General features: G+C 42.9%; 1 protein-coding gene across 1 annotated transcript; it reads left to right on the plus strand.

The window, feature by feature from the left end:
- The first annotated feature begins 3598 nt into the window (after nucleotides 1–3598).
- LOC119963745 (interleukin-8-like) lies at nucleotides 3599–16473 on the plus strand. Its single transcript, XM_038793047.1, has 4 exons — nucleotides 3599–3765; nucleotides 11763–11892; nucleotides 12178–12257; nucleotides 16217–16473. Exons 1-4 carry the CDS (start codon nucleotides 3705–3707, stop codon nucleotides 16231–16233), a joined length of 288 nt encoding a protein of 95 aa, XP_038648975.1. The 5' UTR covers nucleotides 3599–3704; the 3' UTR covers nucleotides 16234–16473.
- Nucleotides 16474–21082: the final 4609 nt, after the last annotated feature.

Here is a 21082-nt window from a genome sequence, read left to right on the forward strand (position 1 = left end):
CAAATCTGAAAAGTGAAACCGTCCTCTGGGCAGATGCAGCCGACTTGAAACTGCTCATTTGAGAAACAGTATCCATAATTAATCATACCTTGCGAAAGGTGATTTCTTGCAAAGTCTCAGCCGCATTTTAACTCTGGCAATCAGGGACAATTGAATAACAAACATAAAAATAAAGAAAATGTCACACAGCTAAAGAAAATTCAGGAGCCTAGGAAAAGGTAGGTTCTGGGGGCTATTGTCGCGGGGGCAGGATCAGAGGCCCCAGGGCAGAAGGTGGGGGGGGGGGGGGGGGGGGGGGGGGGTTGTAGTGGATGGGTGGGGGAGGGGGAGTTGGAAAGGAAATAAGCTGTGAAATTCAGTGAATGCATCTCAAATTCTTCTCTCCAGTTTCTTAACCAAAGAATGAATGCAGGTAAATTAATGCCAGCATGAACACAGCGGAGATAGGAATATTAATTTAGCTGATTAACCATTCAAAGGATATCATGCTGACAATTATTAATTAATAAGCTTAAGTTGCTTTATCTTAGCTTTGTTATTTCTGAACAAAATTTCTTTGGAAATAGAAATTAAGGCAAAAAATACATTCGCTGCGATAAAAGAACATCTCTGCAGGTGCAAAAATATTTGAAGATAATTAGCTGAAAATTCATTGCAGGTGGTAAATGTAACCAACTTTGGAATTATATTAAAAATAGAAAATGCTGGATAAACTGCAGATCTGGCAGCATCTGAGAGAGAAACAGAGGGTGCGATTTTTGCACCCCATTGCGCCTGGCGCCGATCCCGTTATGTTGGGAGCATCGTGGGAGAGACCCAAGACAGGCTTTGTGCCAGGTGCCGAACTGTTTGTATCACCCGTCCCGTAGAATCCGGTGTGATTTGGATCATGCCCTCACTGGGTGCATCCCGGTAATGATATTAAAATGATACATTACGCTCATCTAAATATGTGCGGCTGGTATGAGGCCCCATTCTCTTGGCTCCTGGGAGTCACTGGCCGCACCGGCGAGGCCTCACCCGGGCTCTGATTAGTACTGGTCTTCACAAGCGGAGACTAGATGTGATGGTCACTCCGTGGGTCAAGGATATCACTGCAAGAGTTTCAGGGACAGTGCATGGGTGCCAGGTCGGCAGTGCGAGGGTACCAGATTGGCACCGCCAAGATGAAGGGCCTGAGGGGGCCATGCCCATGAAAGGGGTGTGAAGGGGATATGAAGGGCAGAGGGTGAAATGGGGGTATGAAGGGTGGGGTAGTGAAGGCGGATATGGAGGGGCGTCATGAAGTTTGGAGGAGTGAAGGAGGGCGTCCTTAACGGCGGGGCCCTGAAAGGGGGGACTGAAAGGGGAGGCCCCTAGATGGAGGGTCCCTCATTGAACTCATAGTGGAGTATGCCGACTTGAGGGGGCTGGGGGGAATGATGCCCAGAAGGATGGATGGGTGTGGGGCAGGTTCACCCTCATGCCTGGGTGAGGGGGTGCTCACGCTAACTTTTATTGATGGCGGGGAAGTTGCCTCTGAGTGGTCGACGGTTGGCGGTGTTGCCCAAGTCTGCAGGGGATCGCATTGTGTGTGGAGTGTGAGGGACTCTCAACCTCACTTTGAAATCAAGCACCCTTTCAAAACATTGCCACAATCTCTTGAGGAGCTGGTCTGGCCGGCGAGTTTAGTTTCCCACTGCAGAAAGAATTCTAAGGGCGGTATTCTGTGGCTGCACCCACCCGGTGACAGGTGAATCCTGCCCGAGGTCATTGGACTTTTCCATTGTCCGCGTCTCGCCCGTGTTGATCTTGCGGCAAGCGGGGCAGAAGAATCCAGCCCTTAGTGAGGGATTTACCTCTGAAAAACTCCTCAAACCCCCCAAAAATGACTAAGTGTGTGCGAATACAGGTCTGGATCTCACCCAAAATGTCGACGGGAAACACCACGCCAAGCCCGTCTAAAATGCCATTATGTGGGTGAATTGCGACCAGAGTTAATGTTTCAAGTCCATATGACCCTTCTGTGTCTTGCTGAATTTAGCTAGCAATTTTGGTTTGTATTTCAGGTTTCCAGCATACATAGCTGTAGTACAGAGCCCCTTAAAGGGGGAGAACATCAGAAAGGTCATGTGACATGATTGACCAATGGGGAACGCACGCGGGATCTCGGTACAGTGCACGGGCTTTTGCAGCCAGTTGTGATCCTAGTGCTGAGAATGTGACATCGTTTATAATGCTCTGTATATAGTTTGGAATTCTTAATAAACCTGTCATTGCTAGTTAGCTACTCATGGTCCCAATTATTGCATTTGCTACAGTAGTATTTTACTTTTATTTGGAATGACATTTCTCTACATTCAAACAATGACTACATTGACAAAGTACTTCATTGATTGTAGTGTGCAACGTGAAGGTTTGAAAACACTAAACATACAAGTTGATTCCGATCCTTTAGATTTACATTATCAAAACAACCTCCTAACATGTAGCATTAAGGTCCTAAGAGTCACAATGTAAAACATAGCCAGTGAAAAGGAGAGATATTTCCTGTAAACCACAGGTTTTCACCACTGCGGCCTAATTTGAGTTCAGGATTAAAAATACATTGAGAAGTTCCCCTGTGAGTCAAGTGTAAGATCTGGAGCTGGATTGTTCCGAGCTCAACCAATCCTACTTCCTTGGAGATAAATATTAAAAAGCATCAAATTATGTGGGCTTTGATCGTGTCAATCTTTAACTGTCTGTCATTAACAGTTGTGTGGCTTTTGCGTTTCCTACGTTACAATAGAGACTACGGGCTGGATTTTCCGGTCCCCCAGCCACGTGTTTCTTGGCGGCGCGCTGTTCGCTGGCAGCAGGATTCTCTACTCCCGTTGCTTGTCAATGGGATTTCCCATTGAGGCCACCCCACGCCGCTGGGAAATCCGCGAGCGGGAGTGTTCTGCCAGCGGGAACAGAGAATTCCGAGGGCCAGACAATTCCAGCCTACATATCGAAAGTACTTCATTGGCTATAAAACGCTTTGGGATATCCAATGGTTGTGAAAGGCGCTATACAAATGCAAGTCTTTTTGTAACCATCCTTAGATAGCGTGGGGTAAGAGATGCCGATAAATCATTCAGAAAAAGGCACAATCACACTACCATGTAGTAAGGACTTGATTAGGTGACCTTTGACATATATTGGACTTCAAATTCTTAAACCTTACACTTAAAATATTACACCTATCACGATTGTTTGTCTGTTGCTGTAAACTGTACAGAAGCTTAGAAAAAGGGCTGAGGAACAACATTAAAATACTGTGGATGCTGAAAAAATGAAATAAAACAGATGATGTTGGAAACACTCAGCAGGGCAGGCCGCATCTGTGGAGAGAGACACAAAGTTTCAGGTTGATGACCTTCATCAGAATGGTGGAAGAGCAAACGGTCATCTGGTCAAGTCTGTACCATAGAATGGTGTGGATAATATCTTTCTTTCATTTTAATGATACACGAGTTCAAGAAGGTTTATTTCTCAGCTTCTGAAGGGAAGTTCCTCATGGGGTTTCCCATGTTTAGCAATGCCCACCTCTGCAGGTTATGCAAAGTGAAAGTGGACAAGCTTAATAAATTGGAGCTCAGTGGACCCGTGTTCAGTAGAACTTCAGTCAGCAGAGAGGGACAGAGACGGTGGACAGCAGATCCTTCAGCACAAATCTCATCAGCAGCCAAGAGTTAAAGATGAACAGAGCAGCTACTCTGACTGTTCTCATCCTGCTTCTGTGTGCCATTACTGCACAGGGTATGTCGACATTTGTGAACTTTGTAATTTAGAGTGGAAAAGAATCTTAAAGCTAAATCAGTGTAATGTTTTTTTATTCCACCCTAGTACATGTATCACAGTGTGCTCCTCACTTATAGGGTGAAAAAAATCTTGAACAAATTTCATTCTATGACTAAAAACTGCATATAGTAATATATTTTGAAATGTAATGAAAGATTTTTTTAATCCCCTTTAATCTGAAACATCTTAAGGTGCAAGTGACTGTTGCTGATATAAGTGAAAGTATGTTTAATACCTTTCCTGCAGCCCTCCAACTTCTTTGAAAGGAATTTGTTCGTCTGCGTACATTCAATGTATGCCTGGCAGCGGGCAGAGGAATGTTACATGGTAGAGTAAACCCACCCACTGATGCTGCCAACAGGAATTTCCAGCTCTTTGTTTCTGAAATATATCTTTGCAAATCATGGAAATTATGCAATGGTGGTATCTCCAGGCTAGGTTCTCCCAACATGCCAAGTATAATCTAAAACAGTATTCTACCGAATTTGGGACAGTTGATATTTAATAATCTGGAATTTTGATGAACCTGCATTTTAGGTGCCAGTCATCATAAAAAAGACCTTGCCCTGATCCAAAGCCTGGATTTGCCAGGGCTAGGGAAATTATCTGTGGTAATGATGACTGTGTTAGTTCAAAAGGTTTTGAGATGGCGCTCCTGCTCAGAAAAAGCCACACAGCTCCGTACATATGGAGATAGCAGTGCATCGATTCAGCAATCCAGTGGCCGTACAGAAGAAAACAGCAAACCTTTAATATTAGCACTTATCACATTGCCTTGTCTATTCTTGATATTCTGCAGGACGTTGCTGCTAATTCTCCAATCTTCAATAACTATAGGAAAATCAGAAGTATAATTCAAATTTACCCATATCTCTCTATTATTGGTTCAGCAAACCAAATCTAAGGGATCAGATTCTCCGATTCTAAGGCTAAGTGCTGAGGAGCTGTGGCCTTTTATGTGGAAAAAAATTGGCACCGCCCCCCTTCACCGATGCTGCGACCGGTGAGGGGCTAGCAGCCACGCCATGTAAAACTCCCGGCCTCCATGAATTAAACGGGCGGAGATTGGCCGGATCCATGGGCACGCATGCGCAGGGTGATGACCTGCATGGGTCGCGTCGTAAAACATGGCGGCGGCCGTGCACGGACCCGACCTGCGGATAGTGCCCCCCGGTCACCCTCTCACCACCCCCTGAACACATCCCACTAGTCCCCCAGCCCTCGCAGAAGCCCCCCCCCCGTCCAGCAGCATGGCTCCCGCCCGACTGTGGTGGTGCTGGACACAGTCCGTAGCCGCCATGCCGGGTTCTCGCACGGCTGAGACCAGAAGTGAACAGCGCCAACGTGAACTCAGCCTAGTCGGGGGTGGAGCATCGGGGGAGGGCCTTCAGGTAACCCGTTGAGGCTATCCCAATGGTGTGCAGCGTGTGCCACAGTGACAACGTTTCAGAGAGAGCGGAGCATACGAAACCTGCATCAAACAGGCGCCGCCCCCGATTTCAAAGTCAAAATGGATTCTCTGCCCGATCGCTGATTACAAAATCAGCGTTGGGGAATGGAGAATCTCGCCTAAACTTAGTTTTGAAGCTTGGTAGTGATCACAAGTAGAATTCATGCTCAAAATGGATTGGTTGGTTATCAGCTGAACAAAATATGTTATCAGTTTTAAAAAGAGTTTGTGGACAATGCAGAAGTTTGTGCCTTAACATATGCACTAGTTTGTCATTATGAGAACTACACAGTGATGCTGTGGCTAAGGCCAGCACCCTTAATTCCCCTTGAACTGAATGGCTTGCCAGGCCATTTTAGTGGCAGTTAAGAGTCATGACATTACTGTAGGCCCACAGTCACATGTCGACCAAATCAGGTAAGGATGGAAGATTTCCTTTCCTAAACGACATTGGTGAACCAGATGAGTTTTTACAATAATTGACGATAGTTTCACGCCCACCATTTCTGAGATTAGCTTTCAATTCCTGATTTTATCAATTGAATTCAAATTGCACCCGCTACCATGGTGAGATTTAAGCCCATGCCTGTCCCCAGAGCAATAGCCTAGGCCTCTGAATTTCTGGCCCAGTGGCCACCATTTGCCCCTGAAATTAAGCTGTCTCATGCAGGGGCTGGTTTAGCACAGGGCTAAATCGCTGGCTTTTAAAGCAGACCAAGGCAGGCCAGCAGCATGGTTCAATTCCGTTCCAGCCTCCCCGAACAGGCGCCGGAATGTGGCGACTAGGGGCTTTTCACAGTAACTTCATTTGAAGCCTACTTGTGACAATAAGCGATTTCCATTTCATTTCATTTTCATTAAAATTGACTTGCACCGGAATGGGCATGTCCAAATATATTCCCTTAAAAGGAAAGAACAAGCTAAACACCTGGGCGACATCATGGATGAATAAAGATATAAGGGAACATCTGAGGGATAGGAAAGATAGGGATATGTACCTAAAGTACATATTTAGTGCATGATAAGAGAGAATATGAATAGAGTTGCAAACTATAATTAAATGTATAGACCATAAGATCATAAGGAGCAGAGTTAGGCTATTCGACCTATTTAGTCTACTCTGAAGTTCGACCTTGGCCGATATGTTCCTCATCCCCATTCTCCTGCCTTCTCCCCATAACCCCTGATTCCCTTATTAATCAAGAACACCAGATTTGTGCTTGGAGGTTTCATCACGTGATTTGCCCCCACGGCCATTACACATCCATACATGTGATGTGCTGCTTCCCTATACCAATTGCAAAGCAAAAAGATTCATTACCCATTTGAGTGATGCCTGACTATCGGGCAAGCAGCCTTTTTCCCACCCCATTTTCAATATTTTGCATCTGGCAGTGAGAAATGTTTGAAGAAAATGGCAAGACAATAACAACTGTTGTCCCTTTGAGTTTTCTCAAGGGTTGCACACAGCAGTGTCCTGGAGGTGATCTTCAGTTCCTAGAGACTAGACTTGGCAACCCTAAATATGAAGGGATTAGGAAATAAGTCAATAAACAATTAGGAAGGCAAAGAGGAACGATGAAATTAAATTATCAAGGACCATAAAACAAAAGAGCAAAATTCTTAGCAAGCACATCACTAAAAAGGAAGGCTGGGATGAGAATAGGACAATTAAGGGATAGACAGGATAATATCATAGGTAACAATATAGAGGTGGCAGAAATACTGAATAATTATTTCACTTATGTAACCACCAGGGAGATAAAACAGATATTGAATGATGAGATGAGCAATGAGTTAAGTGAATTTAGAATTCTTTTTTTAATTGGGATGAATTGAATAAGTTAAACTAACTCAAAGAGGGTAAAACCCCAGGTCCAGATGGATTGTACCCACAGTACCAAAGGAAGTGGTCCTAGAAACAGCCGATCCATTTGTGGTCATTTTCCAAAATTCTTTGGCTCTGGAATGGTTCTTACAGATCGATGGGTAGCTAATATAACCCTCTATTCATAAAGGGAGGTCGGGAAAAAAATGGAACTACAGACCAGTGAACCTAACGTTGGTAGTAGGGAAGTTACGAGAGTCCATTATCAAGGATTTCATAGCACAGCGTTTGGAAAGCAGTGGTACAATCAGACAAAATCAGCATTGATTTACGGAAGGGAAATCATGCTTGACAAATCAACTGGAATTCTTTGAAGATGTAACTAGTAGAGTTGACAAAGGAGAACTGGTAGATGTGGTTTATTTAGACTTTCAGAAAGCGTTCGACAAGGTCTCACATAGCAGATTATTAAGTAAAGTTAAAGCGCATGGGACTGTGGGTAGAGTCTTGAGATATGATACAGATAGGAAGCAAAGAGTTGGAATAAATGGGTCTTTTTCCGATTGGCAGACAATGACTAGTGTGGTCCAGCAGGAATCTGTACTAAGACTCCAACTGTTCATATTATATATTAATGATTTGGACGAGAGAACTAATTGTATTATCTCCAAATTTGCAGATGATACAAAGTTGTGTGGGAGGGTGAGCTGATTGTAGGAGCATGCAGAGATGCTTCAATGTGATTTGAACAGGCTGAGTGAGTGGGCATGTGCATGGCAGATGCAGTATAATGTGGATAAATGTGAGGTCATCCACTTCGGTAGCAAAAATAGGAAGGCAAATTATTATTTGAATATGTGTAAATTGGGAGAGGTGCATACTCAGCGAGACCTTGGTGTTCTCGTGCATCAGTCGCTGAAAGTAAGTGTGCAGGTACAGCAGGCAGTAAAAATGGCAAATGGTATGTTGGTTTTCATAGTGAGAGGATTTGAGAATAGGAATAGGGATGTTTTACTGCAATTATATAGGGCATTGGTGAGGCCACACCTGGAGTATTGTGTGCAGTTTTGGTGTCCTTATCTGAGGAAGGATGTTCTTGCTGTAGAGGGAGTGCAGCAAGGGTTTGATTCCTGGGATGGCAGGACTGTCATATGAGGAGAGACTAAATTGATTAAGATTCATTGGAGTTTAGAAGAATGAGAGAGGATCTCATAGAGACCTATAAAATGCTAACAGTGTTAGACAGGGTAGATTCAGAAAGAATGTTCCTGATGGTGGGGGAGTCCAGAGCTGGGGGTCATAGTTCGGGAATAAGTGGTAAACCTTTTAAGACTGAGGTAAGACGAAATTTCTTCACATTGAGAGTGGTGAATCTGTGGAACTCACTACCACAGAAGGTAGTTGAGACCAAAACGTTGTGTAATTTCAAGAAGGAATTAGCACTGCTAGAGTGCCAAACACAGTGCTGTGGAGGAGAACAAAGGGGTCAAGGGCATGAAGGGGGTAGGACATAAAGGGATAGAGCCTTTGGTGCCCCAGAGCGGGGTTCGCTCGCCTGGTGGGAAGCCTGAAGCTGACGATCAGTGGGGGGAGGGGTATTTGCTGGCAAGAGGGTGAGGGGGGGGGGGGGGTCTATGCATGTGAAAAGGGGAGGGGGGGTGTCTGTAGTGTTATTCTGAGATTGGGCACCCTTTAACAAATGTGACTCAACCCCTGAGGATCCGGCCTTGCTGGTGTCTTTGGGCTCTGCACGTCTCATTCATCCCAAGTTCCAAAAAAAAACTAGGTGCAGAAAGATCGCAACCAGAAGCGCGTCGCAACAGCCGATCTGATTTGCGTCGATGTTTTCGCCCAAAATGACGCTTCGTCATTTTTGGGGCAATTACAGGCAAGGTAAAATAAGAAGGTTGATTTATTTTACAAAATGCAGGAAAGGGGTTTCGCAATTGGTCTGCCCTTGTCTAAAGTCCAGTAGTTCTTTCCTTCTGAGGCTAGCAGGCTAAAACTGTTGCAGGGTGATCTGTTTTTCTGGAAGTTATGACTTCCCCAATGGATGAGGCAGGTAGGGATGAATGAGCCTTATGGACACAGATACAGGAGTTCTGAGGTTTCCAGTAGTACACAATGTAGCTGAGACCATTTACCTGCACAGGGCTCTTTCTGTTGCTACCTGCTAGGCAGTCAAATGACAGATTGGCTGAGTTCAGTTCCACGTTGCAATATTGCAGGTTCGAGCAGATTGGGAGAGGTCATGTGACCTATCTCTCACTTCTCAGCACGGTAGCATTGTGGATAGCACAATCGCTTCACAGCTCCAGGGTCCCAGGTTCGATTCCGGCTTGGGTCACTGTCTGTGCGGAGTCTGCACATCCTCCCCGTGTGTGCGTGGGTTTCCTCCGGGTGCTCCGGTTTCCTCCCACAGTCCAAAGATGTGCAGGTTAGGTGGATTGGCCGTGATAAGTTACCCTTCGTGTCCAAAACTGCCCTTAGTGCTGGGTGGGGTTACTGGGTTATGGGGATAGGGTGGAGGTGTTAACCTTGGGTAGGGTGCTCTTTCCAGGAGCCGGTGCAGACTCGATGGGCCGAATGGCCTCCTACTGCAGTGTAAATTCTATGTAATTCTTCTCCTGAGCTTTGGAGAAAGGATGTATTTTTACAGGTCTGGAGTTTTAAGGTGTTTAATAAAGGAGCCAGGATTCCTTTTGTCTTTGCATCACCATGGCCATAACTCTGCCTTAGAAATATAAAGGGTGTTGGTGCATTTCATTGGCATTTGATTTTCTGCAGTCACAGGGGGCATTAGTGCATCTTTAAAGGTAATGTACTCCCTGCCAGCCCCTGAAGGTTATTGTTATATTATTGCCAAGCAAACCAGATCTCAGAGGAAAGCCAATCTTACTGATCATAAACCAATTTTGTATTCTGAAAACAAGGAGGAAGAATTGTGGATCCCAAAAGCATATAAATCCAGTAACACCTTTAGGATTTAAAAAGTTAAAAGATTTATTGAAAAGAAAAAGAACCTAAGCACATCAAATTAAAGCTACACAGTTAACACATTCATACAGAACAACCCCGAGAAAGCTCACTTGTCAAAAGAACTTCCCACTTGGCAACAACTCCCTTGTAATGTTTTTAATCATAATAATCCAGTAATACAAAGGCAAAGAATTGTTAACACTTTAATAAAGGTATATCACACAACTCTTCAAACATTTCCACTCTGATGTGGAAGTTCAAAAATATGGTTCAGAATCAAAGCAAGGCTTGACTTTCCAGCCCTTCCTGCCAATGTGATCTTGTCGAGTCTCTGAAATCGATCACCTCCCCTTACCCTACCCCATGGTGGGTTCACTGGTGCTGCAGCCAGGGAGCAATGAAAATGGCCATTGACTTTGCTGGGACGGGGTGATCTGCCTCTGCCACCAGAAGACCCACAGGGGGGGTCCAGAAAACCCTGGCCAAAGACCTTTCTACCTTGAAAATGGATTGTCTTCTTCAAATTCAAACTTTTCCACCTCCTCAGCACACAGCTCTAGTCTTCAGAATATATCCCCACACAGTCACACCAATTCAGCTAAATATCTTTCCTGAAATATATTTTTACCTATCATTCAATTGTCCTCAAACACGTCTTTGAATTCAACTTCTCCAAATATCAAAATCTTTTGGCTGAATAAGTCCCCACATATCTCCTAGTTCAAATTTTAGATCTAACCTATTTACTTGTAATTTAGACACACCATAACCCCTCACTACAAAGGCATGAACCTAGCACCTTTACCCTTTTATCTGCAGTTCTCACAGACAATGAAATGAAAATCGCTTATTGTCACAAATAGGCTTCAAATGTAGTTACTGTGAAAAGCCCCTAGTCGCCACATTCCGGAGCCTGTTAGGGGAGGCTGGTACGGGAATTGAACCGTGCTGCTGGCCTGTCTTGGTCTGCTTTAAAAGCCAGCTATTTAGCTCTGTGCTAAACCAGCCCCTTAAGTTGTCTCTATTAACCTCCACCAGTTTAATTAATCATGGGCACACGCACAAATAAAAATAATAATTTTATAAAGGAGCCAGGTTGACGTAGACTTTTCCTACTGTCTCTGGATGGGACAATAATTAGAGGCCATCAATATAAGTTAGTCACCAGAAAATCTAAAAGGGCATTCACCTTCACTCAAAGAGTGATACGAATGTGGAACTTGTTACCACAGGGACTAATTGAGGTGAATACATTTAAAAGGAAGCTAAACATGCATATGAGGGGGTAGGGATTATATGGTTAGGATAGTAAATTCAGATAAGAAAGATGGGAAGAGTGTGTGTGCAGCTAGTGAGGAACAGAGCAACTTGACAGCAACTCCCTGATGTTATATTTAACTGCTTTTGTATGGTTGACAGAATCTTATTGTTTAATCATGGTGAGCACTGATAGTCTCTCCATTATATTTTAATGCCACATAGGTGAACCTCTCTGTAGGTATGCTGCTAATTGATGCTTGAGGAGAAATACTTTCTGCAAATGAATGCTTGTAGATTTTGAGTATTAGGAGGGAGAAATGCTATCGCAATAGGTCATAAACAGAATAAATATGAATATCTCAATGTGGACAAAAGGAAATTAGGTTCTCCCCCTGCTTCAATTAATGATTGGCTCTAACTTAGAATATTTACTCACAGGCATTCCAATCCCAGGAATCCAGGGACGTTGTAAGTGTGTCCGAACTACGGCCAGGCCTGTTGACCCAAAGAATATGCGAAGCATGAAATATATTCCCAGAGGATCTCACTGTGTGACAACAGAGATAATGTGAGTAAATATATCAAAGAATGGAAACCTTCTTTTGCCTTTTACTATCTCCATTTACTAAATTGTGCTCTTTGTTATAGTTGCTTTGAATTAATCAGTGCTGATGAGGTAGAATCTAAGGGCGGAATTTCTCAGCAAAAGGTCCGTTGACTTTGGGCGAGAATTTCCGGACTGAAAAATCCCGCCCAAGAGTCTTCTCACTTTTTATTTCCAAATTCTTCCCTTTCAGTGGGAGACCTGTAATTCCTGTGGATTAGATTTTAAAGGTTTACCTTCTCTCCACAGTGTCACCATGAAAAATGGGAAGAAATTATGCGTGAATCCTAATGCCCAATGGGTGAAGATTATCATTAAAGCCAAGAGAGGTTGGTGTTTGTCAAAAATTTGGATTAAGAAAGAAAGATAATATTTCATGTTGTTTTTCGTGACTTTCGGATATCACAAAGAGTTTTACAGCCATTGAAGTATGTTTTGAAGTGTAGTCATTGGTGTATTGCAGTAAATAAGGCAGCTAATTTTCACTCAGCAAACTCCCACATAAAGCAATGCGATAATGACCACATAATATAGATTTGTGATGCTGTTTGAGTGTGATGATCTTTAATCCAGAATGCAGTAGTTAAGAACATTTAGAGTCTGCAATTGTTTGCTAGAATGTTAGAAAAATACTTTAAAGAGATTTACCAATTGTATTACCAATTGTAAAGGCATCAATTATAATTCTCTTGGATAATAAGAGATATAGTCCATGTGACCTGGTGACTCTTGATGTAGAAGAAATGGCAAAAGGAAGGAAGCTACAAAAAGCCATGTGGCTGGCATACACAAAGGAGAACTGCAGACACAAAGGGGGTTACAAGCAGAGGAGCTGGAGGATTGAAGTTATCGGTGCACAGTTGCAGACACAAAGTGGGTTACAAGTAGAGAAACTGGAGGATTGAAGTTATCAGTGCAGAGATCTTGCAGGAACAGTGCAAGGTGGCTACAACGGTCTAAAACCTGGAAAGCTGTGTGAGTAACTCAGAGATTCTAAAGAGCTGGGTAATTTCCTGAAAATGTCCAAATTGTGAACTGGATTTTATTGGTTAGTTGTTTGAAAAGGAACGAGAATGCTACACCATCAGACCTGTTATGACCAGAGGGAGAGAGGGTACATAGAAGTGTGCCTTTCTGATGAGGTCCTTCAAGCTGAATTCAGGGAGTTAGGAGTTAAACTAAAAAGTAGGACCTCAAAAGTAGTAATCTCAGGATTGCTACCAGTGCCATGAGCTAGTCAGATTAGAAATATCAGGATAGATAGGATGAATGCATGGCTCGAGAGATGGTGCAAGAGGGAGGGATTCAAATTCCTGGGGCATTGGAACCAGTTCTGGGGGAGGTGGGACCAGTACAAACTGGATGGTTTGCACCTGGGCAGGATTGGAACCAATGTCCTCGGGGGGCGGGGCGGGGGGGGGGGGGAGGGGTCGCTGTTTGCTAGAGCTGCTGGGGAGGGTTTAAACTAATGTGGCAGGGGGATGTGATCCAATGTAGCAAGTTGGAAGGACTGAGGGGAGTGTGAAAAGGGAGGGCCAATGCAGGATTGAGGGTGTTGTACCTAAATGATTGCAGCATACGGAACAAAGTAAATGAGCTTGTTGCACACATTGAAATTGGCCGGTACGATGTTGTGGGCATCACAGAGATGTGGCTGCAAGGCGATCAGGGATGGGATCTAAATATCAAAGGATATATGTCCTATTGAAAGGACAGGCAGCTGGACAAAGGGGGCGGGGTTGCATTGTTAGTAAGGAATGAAGTTAAATCGATAGCAAGGAGCGATATAGGATCAGAAGGCATAGAATCTCTGTGGGTAGAGTTGAGCAATCGCAAAGGTAAAAAGACCCTGATGGGAGTTATGTACATGCCCCCTAGCAGTAGTCAGGATGTGGGGCAGAAAATAAATCAGGAGATAGCAAAAGCATGTAAAAAAGGCAATATTACAATAATCATGGGGGACTTCAATATGCAGGTGGACTGGGAAAATCAGGTTGGTAGTGGATCCCAAGAAATGGAATTTGTGAAATGTCTAAGAGATGGTTTTTGGAGCAGCTAGTGACAGAGCCCAATAGGGAACAGGCAATTCTGGATTTGGTGATGTGTAATGAGGCAGACTTGATTAGGGAACTTAAGGTGAAGTAACCCTGAGGAAACAGTGACTATAATATGATAGAATTTACCCTGTAGTTTGAGAGGGAAAGCTGCAATCAGATGTATCGGTATGACAATTAAATAAGGGTAACTACAAAGACATGAGGGAGGAGCTGGCCAGTGTTGATTGGAGAAGGAGTCTAGCAGGGAAGACAGTAGAACATCAATGGCAGGAGTTTTTGGGGTTATTAGGGAGGCACAACAGAAATTCATCCCAAGGAGGAGGAAACATGCTAAGGGGAGGACAAGGCATCCATGGCTGATGAGGGATGTCAAGGACAGCATAAAGGCTAAGGAAAAAGCCTACAAAACAGCGAGGATTAGTGGGATCCAGAGGATTGGGAAGCCTTTAAAAGCGAGCAGAGGACAACTAAAAAAGCAATAAGGGGGGGCGAAGATGAAGTACGAGTGCAAGCTAGCTAGTAACTTAAAGGAAGATAGGAAGAGATTTTTTTCAATCTATAAAAGGTAAGAGAGAGACAAAAATAGACATTGGACCACTAGAAAACGTGGCTGGAGAAGTAACAATAGGAAACAAAGAAATGGCAGATTAACTGAATAGTTACTTTGCATCAGTCTTCACGGTGGAAGACACCCGTGGGATGCCAGAGCTCCAGGAGAACCAGGGGGCAGAGATGAGTGCAGTGACCATTACTAAGTACTGGGGAAACTGAAAGGTCTGAAGGTGGATAAGTCACCTGGACTGGATGGACTACACCCCAGGGTCCTAAAAGAGATAGCTGAGGAAATTGTGGAGGCATTAATGATGATCTTTCAGGAATCATTGAGGCAGGAAGGGTCCTAGAGGACTGGAAGGTGGCTAATGTAACACCATTGTTTAAGAAGGGAGGGAGGCAGAAGATGGAAAATTATAGGCCGGTTAGCCTGACTTCGGTCATTGGTAAGATTTTAGAGTCTGTTATTAAAGATGAGATCGCGAGGCACTTGGAAGTGCATTGTAAAATAGGACTGAGTCAAGGCTTTGTCAAGGGGAGGTCGTGTCAGAAAAATCTGTTAGAGTTCTTTGAGGAGGTAACAAGCAAATTAGACAAAGGAGAACCAGTGGATGTGATTTATTTAGATTTCCAGAAAGCCTTTGACAAGGTGCCGCATCGGAGACTGTTAAATAAGTTAAAAGCCCGTGGTGTTAAAGGTAAGATCCTGGCATGGATAGAGGATTGGCTGACTGGCAGAAGGCAAAGAGTGGGGATGAATGGGTCTTTTTCAGAATGGCAGCCGGTGACTAGTGCTGTGCCTCAGGGGACTGTGCTGGGATCACAACGATCTGGAAGAAGATACTGAAGGCACTGTTGCTAAGTTTGCAGATGATACAACAACCTGTCGAAGGACAGGTCGTATTGAGGAAGAAAGGGGGCTGCAGAAGGACTTGGACAAGCTAGGAGAGTGGGCAATGAAGTGGCAAATGAAATGCAATGTGGAAAAGGTGTGACGATATGTACTTTGGAAGGATTTAAATGACATTGGTTCTGTTTTGTGTTTTGAGTAAATGTTTTAAAAAATTGAAATCTTGTTGGTAATTTCTATATTTGGAGGTCGTTTAGTAAATTTGGTTATTTTGGTATGTTGTTCTCCCATGAGGGTTGTAACATAAGGGACACGGGGAAGAAGCCCTCTGCTCTCGTTCAAAATCTCATCATGTGATCTTTTACGTCTATCCAAGCAGGCAGATTAACATCTCATCTGAAAAATGGCACATCTGACATGCAGCACTCCACACTACTGCACTGGAGTGTCTGCAAAGATTTTTATGCTCACATGAATACACAATAAATGGCGAACTTAGATTTGACTTTTGATTGGTCTCCCTTTTCCTTCTCCTCCTCTGTAGAAGACTTTGTCTTCACACTGGCAATTGCTCTGCTCATACCAGTTCTATACATGAATTATTACAGCTTTGACAACACTGAGCAATGAGCTTCTAATTTGTCTTTTACTAGAAGGGGAAGGGGGTGCCTCTTTCAAACGTTGTAAATTGCATGAACATTTACAATGTTGCTCATCTTGTATATTATTGTCCGGTGTATAATATTTCGTAACATATTTAACTAAGATAATTTGGAGTACATTAAAAGTGGTGGATGTTTGCAATTGAAAATGGAATTTCCTTTTTCAGCTGGAAGACAAAAGTAATGGACCCTGATGGGATGGATTTGATTCCACCTCTGGAGCACCTGAAGTGTCATGAATGGTGCAATGAAGAAATCTTGGGCAGTGTGCTAAATCTTTCATGTCATCATCTTCCTGACGGCTTGTTCCACTATTTCCTCTCTGTTTTTGTCAAGAATTTTCCCATCTTTTGAAGCCTGTTGCTTTTTAGAATTTTAAGCCGAGACAAAGATCAATTAAAAAGTGCAATGCAAATTAGCTTTGTACCTTGTTTGAGGTTTTTTTCCACGGGAATTAATACATGTAGTTTTCACAATACTGTTCCATTTGTATTATTACTGCATTGAATGTTTACAGCTCCCCATAACATTTAGAAAATAATTTCCAATTAGTTAAATAATTAGGCACAGGAGGAAATTCAATTGTATTTGTAATAGCCAGACAGTTTTAATTATATTACCTTTCACTGTTTCAAGTAAAGTGGGACATGGGCATTAATCTTGAGGCAACTCAAATTTTTCTGTTCCATTTTGCATGGAAATGTTGTTCACAATCTTGATCACACTACCTCATCATCTGTCACCTATTTATGTATTACCTGGGATAAGATACTGACAATCCATAAGTGGAATAATTATCCTTTGTAATATACTAGCTATTAAAATAGTTTGGAAGGTGTTTGCTGCATCCATGAATTTAATCAATGAAATAAACTGATTTTTTAATTGTAAATATACTGCACTACTCCTTTGTTTCAGACTTATGCACAAAATGTGGTTCACTACTACCACCTTTTCTTACGTGCTGTATAGATGGAAAGGCAGATGTTTTAAGTTATCGTATCAAACACATTTCAAGCACCAATTTTAACAAACTTTTATAAAAAAATGTAACAAGAACATTTTCCTGGCACTAGCATTGGTATCATTTTATCGTAGTCTTCATTGGTGGATAACATTTTAACTGGAACCTGTGCTGTATATTGACAAAAACTTGGAACGCAGAATCTATCCAGAGATGGTCATAACAAGATACAAATTATCTGCAGAAGTGCCAATGGTCGTAACGTACCTGCAGAAGATAGTGCTCCTTATTGGATGATACTAACTGAAAGCAATGCATTTTTAAATAGAACTATTCTCTGTGCAATGATTTTCTTTTGCACTGAGGGATTTTTCACTGGTTGTGTCCACTTGATCAAAATGGGTCTACTTTGACTTTGTGTATAGTGGGTGATACCAGATGGACATCTTTCCTGATTTCATTTTGATTGAAGCTATTTTGTTATTGCATTTTGCACTTTTGCACTGCAATTTTAGAAGATCTTTGTGTAACAGTTGCGTTACACAAAGAGAAATGACCAAGATATTGGTAATGCATCACTCATTGTATGGATGCTAAATGACTTTGTTACAACACCCAGGGCTAGTGCGCAGTCAATTCCAGACCCATTTGACTCGGAGTCACAATACCAGTGAAATTAGATTTATTTAAATACCCAAGGTCTTTTTTGTTTGAGTCCAATAAACTATAGTCACCAGGTTAGAAAATTTAAAGTATGAGTAGCCTTTAATTATGAACAGTATCTTTTTGTTAATAAATTTAGATTAGCCAATTATTTTTTCCAATTAAGGGGCAATTTAGCATGGCCAATCCACCTACTCTGCACATTTTTGGGTTGTGGGGGCGAAACACACGCAGACACGGGGAGAACGTGCATACTCCACACGGACAGTGATCCAGAGCCGGGATCGAACCTGGGACCTCAGCGCCGTGAGGCGGTTGTGCTAACCACTAGGCCACCGTGCTGCCCATGAACAGTATCTTTAATTAAAAAGACAGACAATGTAGCTGGCTAACTACTACCCATTTCCAACCCTCCTTCCCAAAATTTTCGAACTCGGCCACTTTGTACACACACACAGAGACAAACCATAACGAGGGGAAAGGGTGGTGGAAATGGAAAACAAAATTAATAGAATAAAAGGATATGGATCTTAGATTCACGGGAATGACTCCCAGTCAATGTCTTTCTGATATCCCAAATGTACCACTTCTTTTGGGTGATACACGCACTTCTCGTGGTGCAGGCAGACCTGATATTAGGAAAACCACTTGAAACACCACCTTGAGGTTCTGCAAATCTCCTGTTCCATGGCCCCTGTGATTCATACATCGTCTAAGTAAACTGCAACCCACGACAATCCACGCAGCATGTTCTTCAGGGCTGGTTTAGCTCACTGAGCTAAATCACTGGCTTTTAAAGCAGACCAAGCAGGCCAGCAGCCCGGTTCAATTCCCGTACCAGGCACTGGAATGTGGCGACTAGGGGCTTTTCACAGTAACTTTATTGAAGCCTACTCGTGACAATAAGCGATTTTCATTTTCATTTCCTTCATGTGCTGGAATACTGTGAATGCCGAGGATACTCCAAACAGAAGCCGGGTGTACTCGTGGAGACCCTTGTGTGTTTTAATCATGACCTACTTCCGGGAGTATTTATTGAGCACCAGCAGTAGATAAGCGTTGCTCATGTCCAATTTTGTGAATGTATAGCCACCAGCCAATGTTGCATACAAATCCTCGATGCACGGTACAGGGTAACGGTCTAATCTCAAAGCCGTGTTCACCATCAATTTATAGTTGCCGCAGAGGTGGACAGTCTGATCCAACTTCATTCCGGAGATCACTGGCACTGCCAATCAGCAAAGTGCACAGGTTGAATAATGTCCAAACTTTCTAAACCCGGAAGCTCAGTCTCAACCTTCTCCACTATAATACAGGGAACCAGGCGGGATGGAAATATTGGGACTGGGCTTCCAGGTCTACATAGATTTAGGCCACAGCCCCTTTAATGGTACTCAAACCAGGCTGGAAAAGCTCCGGGAATTTGTTCAGAACCTCACACATACCACCGGACCCCACTTGGAGGATATGCTGGATATGTTGGGGAGGGTTTAAACTAATGTGGCAGGGGGATGGGAACCAATGAAGGAAGTCGGAAGGTAGTAAAACAGGGACAGAAACAAAAGGGAGTAAGGGGGAAAGTGTAAGGCAGAGACGCCATAGGCAAAAATAAAAAATGGTGACAGTACAAGGTACAGTGACTGAGGGGAGCTCAGTGAATAGGCCCAGTAATACTAAAAGGAATAAAACGGGAAGTAAAACATAAATGGTAAGCGACGTGACAGGTTGTTACATGAAAATATGTGTTCAACGACAAGGAAAATTAGGAGAAAAGTTCAGAGGAAATATAACTTAGGAGAGGTTACTGATCGAGATGTTAAGATTCAAAACATAGGTATAAAAGCCACCATAAGTGTACTTTACCTGAATGCTTGTAGTATTTGGAATAAAGTAAATGAGTTGATGGCACAAATCATCGTGAATGACTATGATTTAGTGGCCATTACTGAAACATGGTTAAAGGATGGTCACGACTGGGAGTTAAATATCCAAGAGTATCAAATTATTCGGAAGGACAGAGTGGATGGCAAGGGAGGTGGTGTTGCTCTGTTATTTAAGGATAACATCCGGGCAATAGTAAGGGATGACATCGGAGGATAAGGTTAAATCCATTTGGGTGGAAATCAGGAATAGTAAGGTGAAAAAGTCACTGATATGAGTGGTCTATAGGCAACCAAATAGTAACATTATGGTGGGGCAGGCAATAAACAAAGAAATAACTGATGCATATAGAAATGGTACGGCAGTTATCATGGGGATTTTAATTTACATGTCCATTGGTTTAACCAGGTCGGTCAAGGCAGCCTTAAGGAGGAGTTTATAGAATGTATCCACGATAGTTTCCTCAAACAGTATGTAATAGAACCTACAAAGGAACAAGCAGTCCTGGATCTGGTCCTGTGTAATGAGACAGGATTGATTAATGATCTCATAGTTAGGGATCCTCTTGGAAGGAGAGATCACAATATGGTGGAATTTAAAATGCAGATGGAGGGTGAGAAGGTAAAATCAAACACTAGTGTTTTGTGTTTAAACAAAGGAGATTACAATGGGATGAGAGAAGAGCTAGCTAAGGTAGACTGGGAGCAAAGACTTTATGGTAAAACAGTTGAGGAACAGTGGAGAACCTTCCAAGCGATTTTTCACAGTGCTCAGCAAAGGTTTATATCAACAAAAAGGAAGGACGGTAGAAAGAGGGAAAATTGACCGTGGATATCTAAGGAAATAAGGAAGAGTATCAAATTGAAGGAAAAAGCATACAAAGTGGCAAAGATTAATGGGGGACTAGAGGACAAGGAAATCTTTAGGGGGCAACAGAAACCTACTAAAAAAGCCATAAAGAAGAGTAAAATAGATTATGAGAGTAAACTTGCTCAGAATACTAAAACAGATAGTAAAAGTTTCTACAAATATATAAAACAAAAAAGAGTGGCTAAGGTAAATATTGATCCTTTAGAGGATGAGAAGGGAGATTTAATAGTGGGAGATGAGGAAATGGCTGAGGAACTGAACAGGTTTTTTGGGTCGGTCTTCACAGTGGAAGACACAAATAACACGCCAATGACTGATAGAAATGAGGATATGACCCTGAGATGATTGTTATCACTAAGGAGGTAGTGATGGGCAAGCTAATGGGGCTAAAGGTAGACAAGTCTCCTGGCCCTGATGGAATGCATCCCAGAGTACTAAAAGAGATGTCTAGGGAAATTGCAAATGCACTAGTGATAATTTATCAAAATTCACTAGACTCTGGGTTGGTCCCGGCAGATTGGAAATTAGCAAACATGACACCACTGTCTAAAAAAGGAGATAGGCAGAAAACGGGTAATTATACGCCAGTGAGCTTAACTTCGGTAGTAGGGAAGATGCTGGAATCTATCATCAAGGAAGAAATAGCGAGGCATCT

This window comes from Scyliorhinus canicula, chromosome 3 (genome assembly GCF_902713615.1).
Source record: "Scyliorhinus canicula chromosome 3, sScyCan1.1, whole genome shotgun sequence".
Classification (NCBI taxonomy): Eukaryota; Metazoa; Chordata; class Chondrichthyes; order Carcharhiniformes; family Scyliorhinidae; genus Scyliorhinus; species Scyliorhinus canicula.